The 12680-nt window shown below is 33.4% G+C and overlaps 1 protein-coding gene across 1 annotated transcript in view; it reads right to left on the reverse strand.

The window, feature by feature from the left end:
• Positions 1-665: 665 nt before the first annotated feature.
• The window catches only part of LOC140171449 (uncharacterized), a 36053-nt gene continuing 24038 nt past the window's right edge, over positions 666-12680 (reverse strand). Inside the window, exons 10-11 of the mRNA XM_072194716.1 lie at positions 7079-7290; positions 666-1549 (exon numbers count right to left, since the gene is read on the reverse strand). Coding sequence (XP_072050817.1) covers positions 666-1549; positions 7079-7290 — 1096 coding nt within the window. The remainder of the gene's footprint in view (positions 1550-7078; positions 7291-12680) is intronic.

The raw sequence follows: 12680 nt of genomic DNA on the forward strand, positions 1-12680 counted from the left end.
AAATCTAATCAGGTCGAGAACATCTGGCCACGCTACTCTCCACCAAGTTACGTCACTGTACCCCATACGGATCTCCAGATAAGCTGTTCACAAGGGTTTTTTTGCCTGATACGCATCAAATACGCATAAATTATGCAAATTAGGTACTTAATTAGCATATTTTGCGCTGAAAATCTAATCAGGTCGAGAACATCTGGCCACGCTACTCCCCACCAAGTTACGTCACTGTACCCCATACGGATCTCCAGATAATCTGTTCATAAGGTATTTTGCTTATTACGCATAAATTATGCAAATTAGGTACTTAATTACCATATTTTGCGCTCAAAATCTAATCAGGTCGACACCCTTTGGTCATGCTACCCCCTATAAAGTTTCATCATCATAGCACTTACGGTTCTCAAGATAACGCGTTCACAAGCTTTTTCCGAACACACACACGCACACACGCACACCCCCACACACGGACACACACACACCATAGTGATTACTAAGTCTCTCCCTGAACATTCAGGCGAGACAAAAATGACCAGAATCTCTTGGTGTTATCAACAACACTTTCACCAAGACTATCAATATACTCATTAAACTTGATAGAGAGCAAATTTTTCAAACGATTGCGTAACTTCCGAAAATTGGCCCAGTGGCTAGAGAGATTTGATTTTTTAGCACGCCTCCACGCAGTTTCCTTTTTGTTGGAGATGCCTAACTTCTGCGTCAATCCACGCTGGGGCCGAAGAGTCTTTGATCTTAATTTTTGGTATGTAATCGTCTAAAACCTTGGTGAATATTTCAGAAAATAAGTTCCATGATGAATTAACATCTATTGCACAATATACTTCACTAAAATCAGTGTTTTGCAGCTCACAACGTATATCATTAAAATTAGCTGCTTTAAAATTGTATACAAATCGAGGTCTTTGTTTGAGACGCTCAACTCTTGTACTCACAGTAAATTGAAGCAGCTTGTGATCTGTTAAGAATCTTTCATGTGATATGGTAACACCATTGAGCCTGTCAGGGACAGTTGTGAAAATAAGATCTAGAATATTATCACAATTTTTTCTAGATGGGATATCATTCATTTGCTTCAGGAAAAAAGAATCCACAGAATCACAAAAAGCTTGTTCAGAATCTGTAACATTGTGATATATAGTACTGTCAAGACAACCTTTTACATCAGGAAGATTAAAATCACCAATTACATGAATCTGGTTAAAGTCATTGTGGAGTTTTTCAATTGTAGAGTCAAAATTATTAACAAATGTTTCAACTTTGCCATCAGGTGCTCTGTAGCATAATACAAGAGCCATTTTTTCACTTTTATTTGGTCTTATTTCAATTACCATTATCTCGTCAACAGGCTCAACATCAGAACGACGTAGTGAGAAGATAGAGCTTTTAACTGCAAAGAGGAGACCCCCACCACGTTCTTTCTCAGGGTCATCTCTATCCTTGCGATAAATATCATCCACTGCAAGGGATTTCACTATCATCAACTGTTTCATTGAGCCATGTTTCAGAGACAGACACACAATATAGGCTTGAACTACAATGTATCAGGTATTTGTAAAGAGATAACAAGGCTGGACTGTGCAATAATTGTGTGTACCTCAGTGTGGTGAATTCTCAAAACTGGTCTTGTCTCACCCATCCCCACCTTGGACATATTTTGAGATATTGTGACTAACACAACTTGACCCTGCTGTTGAAATATATTAACTACATGTAGGGCACCTAAAGTTGAAATAAATAAATAAATAAATAAATAAATAATATAGTTGTGAGGGCACCTGTAGCTCTGAGTGCACCAGCAGAACAATCGCGATTATAGTTGCCAGTCTGATGAAACCATTAGTGTAGTGGTGAAACGTCACTAAAAATGTGAGTAGTCAACATCATTTTTCACTGGAATTGTTCACAATGAACCTTGTTAACAGTAACCTCAGACTTGCATTGGTAACAAGTCATTTTCGTCAAGTCCAAGTCCAAGTCATTTTGTCTAAGTCACAAGTAAGTCAAGTCATTTTGCAAAAGTTGCAAGTCAAGTCTAGTGATTCGAGTCCGACTCGAGAGTCCAAGTCACACGACTCGAGTCTACAACTCTGGCTATAACATGCTTCTATATGGGCTCTACCTGAAAGATTTAAAATGGACAGTCAACATCAAAACTTACAAAGCACAGCTAAAGGGGGCTATTACACACTTCTATGGATGTACTCCACCTGAAAGATTTCATATGGACAGAACTGTACAAAGTCACAGCTAGAAGGGGCTATTACATTCTTCTATATGGGCTCCATCTGAATGATTTCAAGTTTGAACTAGCACTTGTTCAGTGCATAGGGGATACAAAATCTACCAGTCCTAGCCAAGTGCCTTGTTGGCCGCTTTGCAGTCGTGCACGCTCCACACGCACCCCCCCCCCCCCCTTGAGGAACTGGAACTACTTCAAGTTTGAACCTTAAAATGATAATTAGTTCATTAGGTTGACAAATTAAAGGATTCCCCAACCCCCAAGGTCTACGGGCAGATTTTAACAAATCAGGAAAAAACTTTTCGTGTACAAATGAATGCCGACCCAAATGTCGAAAATTGCAGGATTTTTCTTTCATTTTTTTATTTCAAAATATTTGGTAATTTGCGGAAATTATTTGGTAACTGTAGAAAGGGTCCGACCGACCGACTGTATTTGAAGTTCTGTCCACCCATAGAACCGTCGCCTTAACTACATATATATATCAATTGGTATTTAAATTAGGCATATTTTGTAATCTGAATATATTTGGTATTTTTTGCTAATAACCCTCTTAAATCCATGTTTCTTTCTACTGCTCATGATCCGGGGGGATCTGGAATTGTGAATCTCTCTTTTAGGGGATGTGCACCAATGTTCTGGAATAGCACTAGCGATCGAGGTCCTGCACACAGCGTACACATAACACATTAACCATGACCGGAATAAAGCAGTCATTATTTGTTTTATATACCTCGTGATTGCGTAGAGTTTGATCAGGACACACACCAGTCAATAGTTTGTTTCCATGACCGGGCATAGTTCATTTTGATGAAATTCTCTCAAATGCAGGGCATACATTTGTAGTTAAAACAATGCCCCCACTTTTAACCAATCAGATGACAGGAATCTATATATGGGGTATATAACATACCACTATGTCGATCAGTTCCACCAAGCTTCACTTCTCATCGGCATAAACATCAGCTACCACTTCCGGTGTTCCCATGACCTTTTTCAACCATGTGAAACAACTTACACCTGGTGCCAAGCGTAGCAATGATCACATTGCAACATATGCCTGGCGGAGTCGAGATTACACATAGCTCACTAATCCTGACTTTTGTCAGGAGTAAATTCTCAGAGGTACACCTGTCGGAACTTACGCTGCACATCATTCACACTGCCACTACTCCTGGCAATGCGTATCACGGTAGCAACTTGTGCCAACCAAGTTCTGCCGAGTGTACGTCCGACAATGTGATGATGACTTGAAGAAGTTTACCGAAGTCAAAATCACTGTGAACAGAGATTTTTTTTTGGTGGGTATGCTCCCACAGAAATAATGGGTCTTTGGGAGATGAGGACATATATGTGATGCGATCAAGCAAAAACAGTCGGAACTCGGAAATATTAAATTGAATTGAGGGCATCTTCCTCAGCAAATGTTACAATATTGTCCTAATTAAACTAATGTCTTCTACACTACTCCTTATTTGCTTAAACCGTGTGCACACGTAACTTTTCCCCATTATCCATGAATCTACAACACTACACTACTGTATTAATTTTGTTTAAAAACACTTGAACTTAAACCCAAATTTGCGACAAGATCAAATTTTGCTTAACCCCAGATAAGAGACGTTAACTCAGATATGGCAGTCTAAACCCCCGATAAGGTGCCGTAACCCCAGATAAGGGACGTACACCTCAGATAAACCAGTCCCAACCCCAAATAAGGCGCCTTAATCTGGGGGTTTAGACTGGTTTATCTGAGGTGTACGTCCCTTATCTGGGGTTACGGCGCCTTATCTGGGGTTTAGACTGCCATATCTGAGTTTACGTCTCTTATCTGGGGTTAAGGTGCCTTATCTTGGGTTTAGATGCCTTATCTGAGGTTTATGACCCTTATCTGTGGTTAACAACCCTTATCTAGAGTTAAGGCACCTTATGTGGGGTGTAGATGCCTTTTCTGGGGTTTATGTTCCTTATTTAGGGTTAAGGCGCCTTATTTGGGGTTTAGACTGCTTTATCTGGGGTCTACGTCGCTTATCTGGGGTTACGGCGCATTATCTGGGGTTTATATGCCTTATGTGGGTTTAAACTGCGATATGCTAAGGTTAAGGCATCTTAGCCACAGGTAAGGAACGTAAACCCAGGATAAGGCCGTCTAAACCACAGGTAAGGCGCCTTATCCCTAGATAAGGGATGTAAACCCAAGATAAGGCAGTTTAAACCCCATATAAGGGACGTGAACCCCAGATAAGGCGGAAATGACACACTTATGCTTCTGCTCTCATTCAAAAATCACATTTACGCTCTACCAAATGGGGGCCATCTTGGATTTCTGGGCAAAAATTATTTTGTAACGTCAAATTAATGTCAGATTCGGATTTCTTGAGGTCGACTTACCGGAAAAAGTGTCTTTGTACACGATTTTAGGTAATCTGGTTCAAAACTTTTTTTTTTTCAAGATGGCGCCGGCATACCATCTTGGATTTCTGGGTAAATATGAGTTCGTAATGTCAAAGTAATGTCAAATTTGAAATCCTTGTGGTCGACTTATCCAAAAAGTGTCTTTGTACACGATTTTAGGTCCTCTTGTTCAAAACTAAATTTTTCAAGATGGTGCCGGCCACCATCTTGGATTTCTAAGTGAAAATGATGCCGTAATGTCAAACTAATGTCAGAATCGGAATCCTTGTACTCGACATATCCGAAAAAGTGTCTTTGTGCATTATTATAGGTGCTCTGGTTCAAAACTTAAATTTTCAAAATGGTGGCGGCGGCCATTTTGGATTTTGGCCTCTAGCGAAAAATGCCGGGATTTTCGCGAGGGACATGGTGGCTATTTTTTTTTTAAATGGTCCATAGAAGTCGAATCAATCGTCAAACCTTACTAGCCAGAGAGTGGTCACCAGATTGAACTTTTTCACCTAACTATTATAATAGTGACTCTGTGTTACCCTTTGTTCTAAATGAAAGGTGTGCAATGTTTAGGTAAAATGATTGCATTATGGGTAATGATATTATTTAGGAGACAAATTATGACATTTGACACTTTTGGTAAACTTGTTTTAGTATACAACTTGTTTGAAATGCATGTTTGTTGGCAGTTGTAATTTGTACATTGCTGATAATATACAAATGGGATAATTTTTTGGCACATTTACACATATCCCAACTTGCTTACACCTAAATGGAATCAGCCAAAATGTGTTGTGTTTGCAGGACGGCAGAGCAATTATGTTAAAGCCAAAATAGTCAGTGGTTTTTTTTTTCACTTTATCTCATTATTTTGGCTTAAAAATGGACAGAAACACTTCCTGATCGTTATTACTAACATTATTTCAGCTTTTTGGGTAAGAATAACAAAATTAAAAGTTGAACGAAAATCATACATTATGTATTATTATATATTACAAATAAATTGTATATATGTCTAACTATTAAAAAAGTGCATGATTGTGTTTCTTGAATGTAATATATATAATGGTCTGTATTGTTGGAGTAAAGTCTTTTGATTGGTAAGATTGGCATTTGATAAACATATGTAGTGAAAGTTGATTATACAAGTTTAAATCATCGGAATTTTGCTTAAATACATTATTTTGGTAAAGGCAAGTGGATGTTTCTTTGTGGTGGTGCTGATCGGCGCAAACACTAGCATCCACAACATGCTCATCTATCGTGTCACAGTTCTTTAACCCCAATACATTTGCACATTCATTGAATGACCTTTGAAAATTTGGGTACAAAAACTCATACTCTGTAACTTGAGGTCAAATTTTGCACTATGAGTGTTGAATTGAGGTTATTGGAGTATGCCATTGGGATGAAGCTATTGTGGTCCATAGTGAAAGTGTCACACTTGTGTGACAGGAGGGGGGAGTTTAAGGGGAGATATTGCCCCCTCTGAAGTGGAGACATTTTGAACTAGAATTACACGGTTCATAATTACTGTGGCCCCAATGACAAAGATTTGTAAATAACAAAGATTTGTAAATACAAATAATATGCAAATGAAGTCATTAATATTTGTAAATGTGTAAAAGTAACACAACACAAACTATTCAACATGTGTTTTTTTACAAATAATAAAATCTGATTGGATCACACACATCGCATATATTCATGAGATTATGAATGAATGTTAACACCTGTAAGTTGCACATGTAAATTTAATAATGATTGAAGTATAGGCACATGTAAATTGTAATGTAATGTTTTATAAGAGTATTATAGGCACAATGTAAATTGTCTTGTGAACCAAAATACAATAACTGTTTGGTCTTTGGTGGAAAGGGGGGATTTTTCCCCCTTAATTTTTTCTCCCTCTTGTCAGGACAAAAATGAACAGAAAATCCACTAATCAGGGCTAAAATTGCCTAATTTTGAGCTATTATCACCAAATTTTAGGAAAACGTTATTATTTTAACCCCCTCATCAAATTTCACTCCCCACCACCTGAAAAAAATCCTGTTACCGCCGCTAGTGGGTACAGAAGAGTATAGGGTAATCTATGAAGTTTTCAATGATGGGATATCTGCAATGTTTACAAATACAGCTAACCTGTCAATCAATTATTCCCAGGGGCATAGGCTACTGTACTGCTGTAATGTTGCAAACTTGGAGCTAACAATGCGTATGGCGCAATGTTCATTCACACAATTTCCACTCGGTAAAAGCAGATCGCTTCAGCAGCCAATCAGAGACAAGTGTGTTTTCAACGCAGTAAATATGTGATGTACGCTTTAAAATATCCTCTTGTCAAAGTTACAGGAAAAGATGGGACCCTTACCTATGCACAACTATATGTAAGTCACATTCTAAACTGCAAACTTGACAAGTGATCAGAGAGGTCTATGATTTGATCCTTGTCCTGAGCGACAGCAAAAAGTAGTATACATACCTGAATATATACATCTAAATCGCTTGTTTTAATATTGCCACAAAGCTGGAAGGTCACAGTGGTCACTGAGGGGTCAATGTGATGACTTGACCCTTGACCTGACCTTATATCCAGTCCTCTATCCTTCAGTTTTTCGATTCCACTGAAATGAAATAAAGTGAGAGACAGAACTTTCAAAGATGATTACAAACTTTCTACTCCTACATGTATAATAAAATGAAATAAAGAGAGAAACAGAACTTTCAAAGATGATTACAAACTTTCTACTCCTACATGTATAATAAAATGAAATAAAGAGAGAAACAGAACTTTCAAAGATGATTACAAACTTTCTACTCCTACATGTATAATAAAATGAAATAAAGAGAGAAACAGAACTTTCTAAGATGATTACAAACTTTCTACTCCTACATGTATAATAAAATGAAATAAAGAGAGAAACAGAACTTTCTAAGATGATTACAAACTTTCTACTCCTACTTGTATAATAAAATGAAATAAAGAGAGAAACAGAACTTTCTAAGATGATTACAAACTTTCTACTCCTACATGTATAATAAAATGAAATAAAGAGAGAAACAGAACTTTCTAAGATGATTCAAAACTTTCTACTCCTACATGTATAATAAAATGAAATAAAGAGAGAAACAGAACTTTCTAAGATGATTCAAAACTTTCTACTCCTACATGTATAATAAAATGAAATAAAGAGAGAAACAGAACTTTCTAAGATGATTCAAAACTTTCTACTCCTACATGTATAATAAAATGAAATAAAGAGAGAAACAGAACTTTCAAAGATGATTACAAACTTTCTACTCCTACATGTATAATAAAATGAAATAAATAGAGAAACAGAACTTTCAAAGATAATTCAAAACTTTCTACTCCTACATGTATAATAAAATGAAATAAAGAGAGAAACAGAACTTTCTAAGATGATTCAAAACTTTCTACTCCTACATGTATAATAAAATGAAATAAAGAGAGAAACAGAACTTTCTAAGATGATTCAAAACTTTCTACTCCTACATGTATAATAAAATGAAATAAAGAGAGAAACAGAACTTTCTAAGATGATTACAAACTTTCTACTCCTACATGTATAATAAAATGAAATAAAGAGAGAAACAGAACTTTCTAAGATGATTCAAAACTTTCTACTCCTACATGTATAATAAAATGAAATAAAGAGAGAAACAGAACTTTCTAAGATGATTCAAAACTTTCTACTCCTACATGTATAATAAAATGAAAGAGAGAAACAGAACTTTCTAAGATGATTCAAAACTTTCTACTCCTACATGTATAATAAAATGAAATAAAGAGAGAAACAGAACTTTCTAAGATGATTCAAAACTTTCTACTCCTACATGTATAATAAAATGAAATAAAGAGAGAAACAGAACTTTCTAAGATGATTACAAACTTTCTACTCCTACATGTATAATAAAATGAAATAAAGAGAGAAACAGAACTTTCTAAGATGATTACAAACTTTCTACTCCTACATGTATAATAAAATGAAATAAAGAGAGAAACAGAACTTTCTAAGATGATTACAAACTTTCTACTCCTACATGTATAATAAAATGAAATAAAGAGAGAAACAGAACTTTCTAAGATGATTCAAAACTTTCTACTCCTACATGTATAATAAAATGAAATAAAGAGAGAAACAGAACTTTCTAAGATGATTCAAAACTTTCTACTCCTACATGTATAATAAAATGAAATAAAGAGAGAAACAGAACTTTCTAAGATGATTCAAAACTTTCTACTCCTACATGTATAATAAAATGAAATAAAGAGAGAAACAGAACTTTCAAAGATGATTACAAACTTTCTACTCCTACATGTATAATAAAATGAAATAAAGAGAGAAACAGAACTTTCAAAGATGATTACAAACTTTCTACTCCTACATGTATAATAAAATGAAATAAAGAGAGAAACAGAACTTTCTAAGATGATTCAAAACTTTCTACTCCTACATGTATAATAAAATGAAATAAAGAGAGAAACAGAACTTTCTAAGATGATTCAAAACTTTCTACTCCTACATGTATAATAAAATGAAATAAAGAGAGAAACAGAACTTTCTAAGATGATTACAAACTTTCTACTCCTACATGTATAATAAAATGAAATAAAGAGAGAAACAGAACTTTCTAAGATGATTCAAAACTTTCTACTCCTACATGTATAATAAAATGAAATAAAGAGAGAAACAGAACTTTCTAAGATGATTCAAAACTTTCTACTCCTACATGTATAATAAAATGAAATAAAGAGAGAAACAGAACTTTCTAAGATGATTCAAAACTTTCTACTCCTACATGTATAATAAAATGAAATAAAGAGAGAAACAGAACTTTCTAAGATGATTCAAAACTTTCTACTCCTACATGTATAATAAAATGAAATAAAGAGAGAAACAGAACTTTCTAAGATGATTCAAAACTTTCTACTCCTACATGTATAATAAAATGAAATAAAGAGAGAAACAGAACTTTCTAAGATGATTACAAACTTTCTACTCCTACATGTATAATAAAATGAAATAAAGAGAGAAACAGAACTTTCAAAGATGATTCAAAACTTTCTACTCCTACATGTATAATAAAATGAAATAAAGAGAGAAACAGAACTTTCTAAGATGATTCAAAACTTTCTACTCCTACATGTATAATAAAATAAAATAAAGAGAGAAACAGAACTTTCAAAGATGATTCAAAACTTTCTACTCCTACATGTATAATAAAATGAAATAAAGAGAGAAACAGAACTTTCTAAGATGATTACAAACTTTCTACTCCTACATGTATAATAAAATGAAATAAAGAGAGAAACAGAACTTTCTAAGATGATTACAAACTTTCTACTCCTACATGTATAATAAAATGAAATAAAGAGAGAAACAGAACTTTCTAAGATGATTCAAAACTTTCTACTCCTACATGTATAATAAAATGAAATAAAGAGAGAAACAGAACTTTCTAAGATGATTACAAACTTTCTACTCCTACATGTATAATAAAATGAAATAAAGAGAGAAACAGAACTTTCTAAGATGATTACAAACTTTCTACTCCTACATGTATAATAAAATGAAATAAAGAGAGAAACCGAACTTTCTAAGATGATTACAAACTTTCTACTCCTACATGTATAATAAAATGAAATAAAGAGAGAAACAGAACTTTCTAAGATGATTACAAACTTTCTACTCCTACATGTATAATAAAATGAAATAAAGAGAGAAACAGAACTTTCTAAGATGATTCAAAACTTTCTACTCCTACATGTATAATAAAATGAAATAAAGAGAGAAACAGAACTTTCTAAGATGATTCAAAACTTTCTACTCCTACATGTATAATAAAATGAAATAAAGAGAGAAACAGAACTTTCTAAGATGATTCAAAACTTTCTACTCCTACATGTATAATAAAATGAAATAAAGAGAGAAACAGAACTTTCTAAGATGATTCAAAACTTTCTACTCCTACATGTATAATAAAATGAAATAAGAGAGAAACAGAACTTTCTAAGATGATTCAAAACTTTCTACTCCTACATGTATAATAAAATGAAATAAAAGAGAAACAGAACTTTCTAAGATGATTACAAACTTTCTACTCCTACATGTATAATAAAATGAAATAAAAGAGAAACAGAACTTTCAAAGATGATTCAAAACTTTCTACTCCTACATGTATAATAAAATGAAATAAAGAGAGAAACAGAACTTTCTAAGATGATTCAAAAACTTTCTACTCCTACATGTATAATAAAATGAAATAAAGAGAGAAACAGAACTTTCAAAGATGATTCAAAACTTTCTACTCCTACATGTATAATAAAATGAAATAAAGAGAGAAACAGAACTTTCTAAGATGATTACAAACTTTCTACTCCTACATGTATAATAAAATGAAATAAAGAGAGAAACAGAACTTTCTAAGATGATTACAAACTTTCTACTCCTACATGTATAATAAAATGAAATAAAGAGAGAAACAGAACTTTCTAAGATGATTCAAAACTTTCTACTCCTACATGTATAATAAAATGAAATAAATAGAGAAACAGAACTTTCTAAGATGATTACAAACTTTCTACTCCTACATGTATAATAAAATGAAATAAAGAGAGAAACAGAACTTTCAAAGATGATTACAAACTTTCTACTCCTACATGTATAATAAAATGAAATAAAGAGAGAAACAGAACTTTCTAAGATGATTACAAACTTTCTACTCCTACATGTATAATAAAATGAAATAAAGAGAGAAACAGAACTTTCTAAGATGATTACAAACTTTCTACTCCTACATGTATAATAAAATGAAATAAAGAGAGAAACAGAACTTTCTAAGATGATTACAAACTTTCCACTCCTACATGTATAATAAAATGAAATAAAGAGAGAAACAGAACTTTCTAAGATGATTACAAACTTTCTACTCCTACATGTATAATAAAATGAAATAAAGAGAGAAACAGAACTTTCTAAGATGATTACAAACTTTCTACTCCTACATGTATAATAAAATGAAATAAAGAGAGAAACAGAACTTTCTAAGATGATTACAAACTTTCTACTCCTACATGTATAATAAAATGAAATAAAGAGAGAAACAGAACTTTCTAAGATGATTCAAAACTTTCTACTCCTACATGTATAATAAAATGAAATAAAGAGAGAAACAGAACTTTCTAAGATGATTCAAAACTTTCTACTCCTACATGTATAATAAAATGAAATAAAGAGAGAAACAGAACTTTCTAAGATGATTCAAAACTTTCTACTCCTACATGTATAATAAAATGAAATAAAGAGAGAAACAGAACTTTCTAAGATGATTACAAACTTTCTACTCCTACATGTATAATAAAATGAAATAAAGAGAGAAACAGAACTTTCTAAGATGATTACAAACTTTCTACTCCTACATGTATAATAAAATGAAATAAAGAGAGAAACAGAACTTTCTAAGATGATTACAAACTTTCTACTCCTACATGTATAATAAAATGAAATAAAGAGAGAAACAGAACTTTCTAAGATGATTCAAAACTTTCTACTCCTACATGTATAATAAAATGAAATAAAGAGAGAAACAGAACTTTCTAAGATGATTCAAAACTTTCTACTCCTACATGTATAATAAAATGAAATAAAGAGAGAAACAGAACTTTCTAAGATGATTCAAAACTTTCTACTCCTACATGTATAATAAAATGAAATAAAGAGAGAAACAGAACTTTCAAAGATGATTACAAACTTTCTACTCCTACATGTATAAGCAATAGAGGAGGATCCAAATTCATCACATGTAAATGGCTATTCCAGTTGAAATACATACACCCCCTATGGAAGACATGACATTATAAGCAATAGAGGAGGATCCAAATTCATCACATGTAAATGGCTATTCCAGTTGAAATACATACACCCCCTATGGAAGACATGACATTATAAGCAATAGAGGAGGATCCAAATTCATCACATGCAAATGGCTATTC

The sequence above is a fragment of the Amphiura filiformis genome, chromosome 2 (genome assembly GCF_039555335.1).
Source record: "Amphiura filiformis chromosome 2, Afil_fr2py, whole genome shotgun sequence".
Classification (NCBI taxonomy): domain Eukaryota; kingdom Metazoa; phylum Echinodermata; class Ophiuroidea; order Amphilepidida; family Amphiuridae; genus Amphiura; species Amphiura filiformis.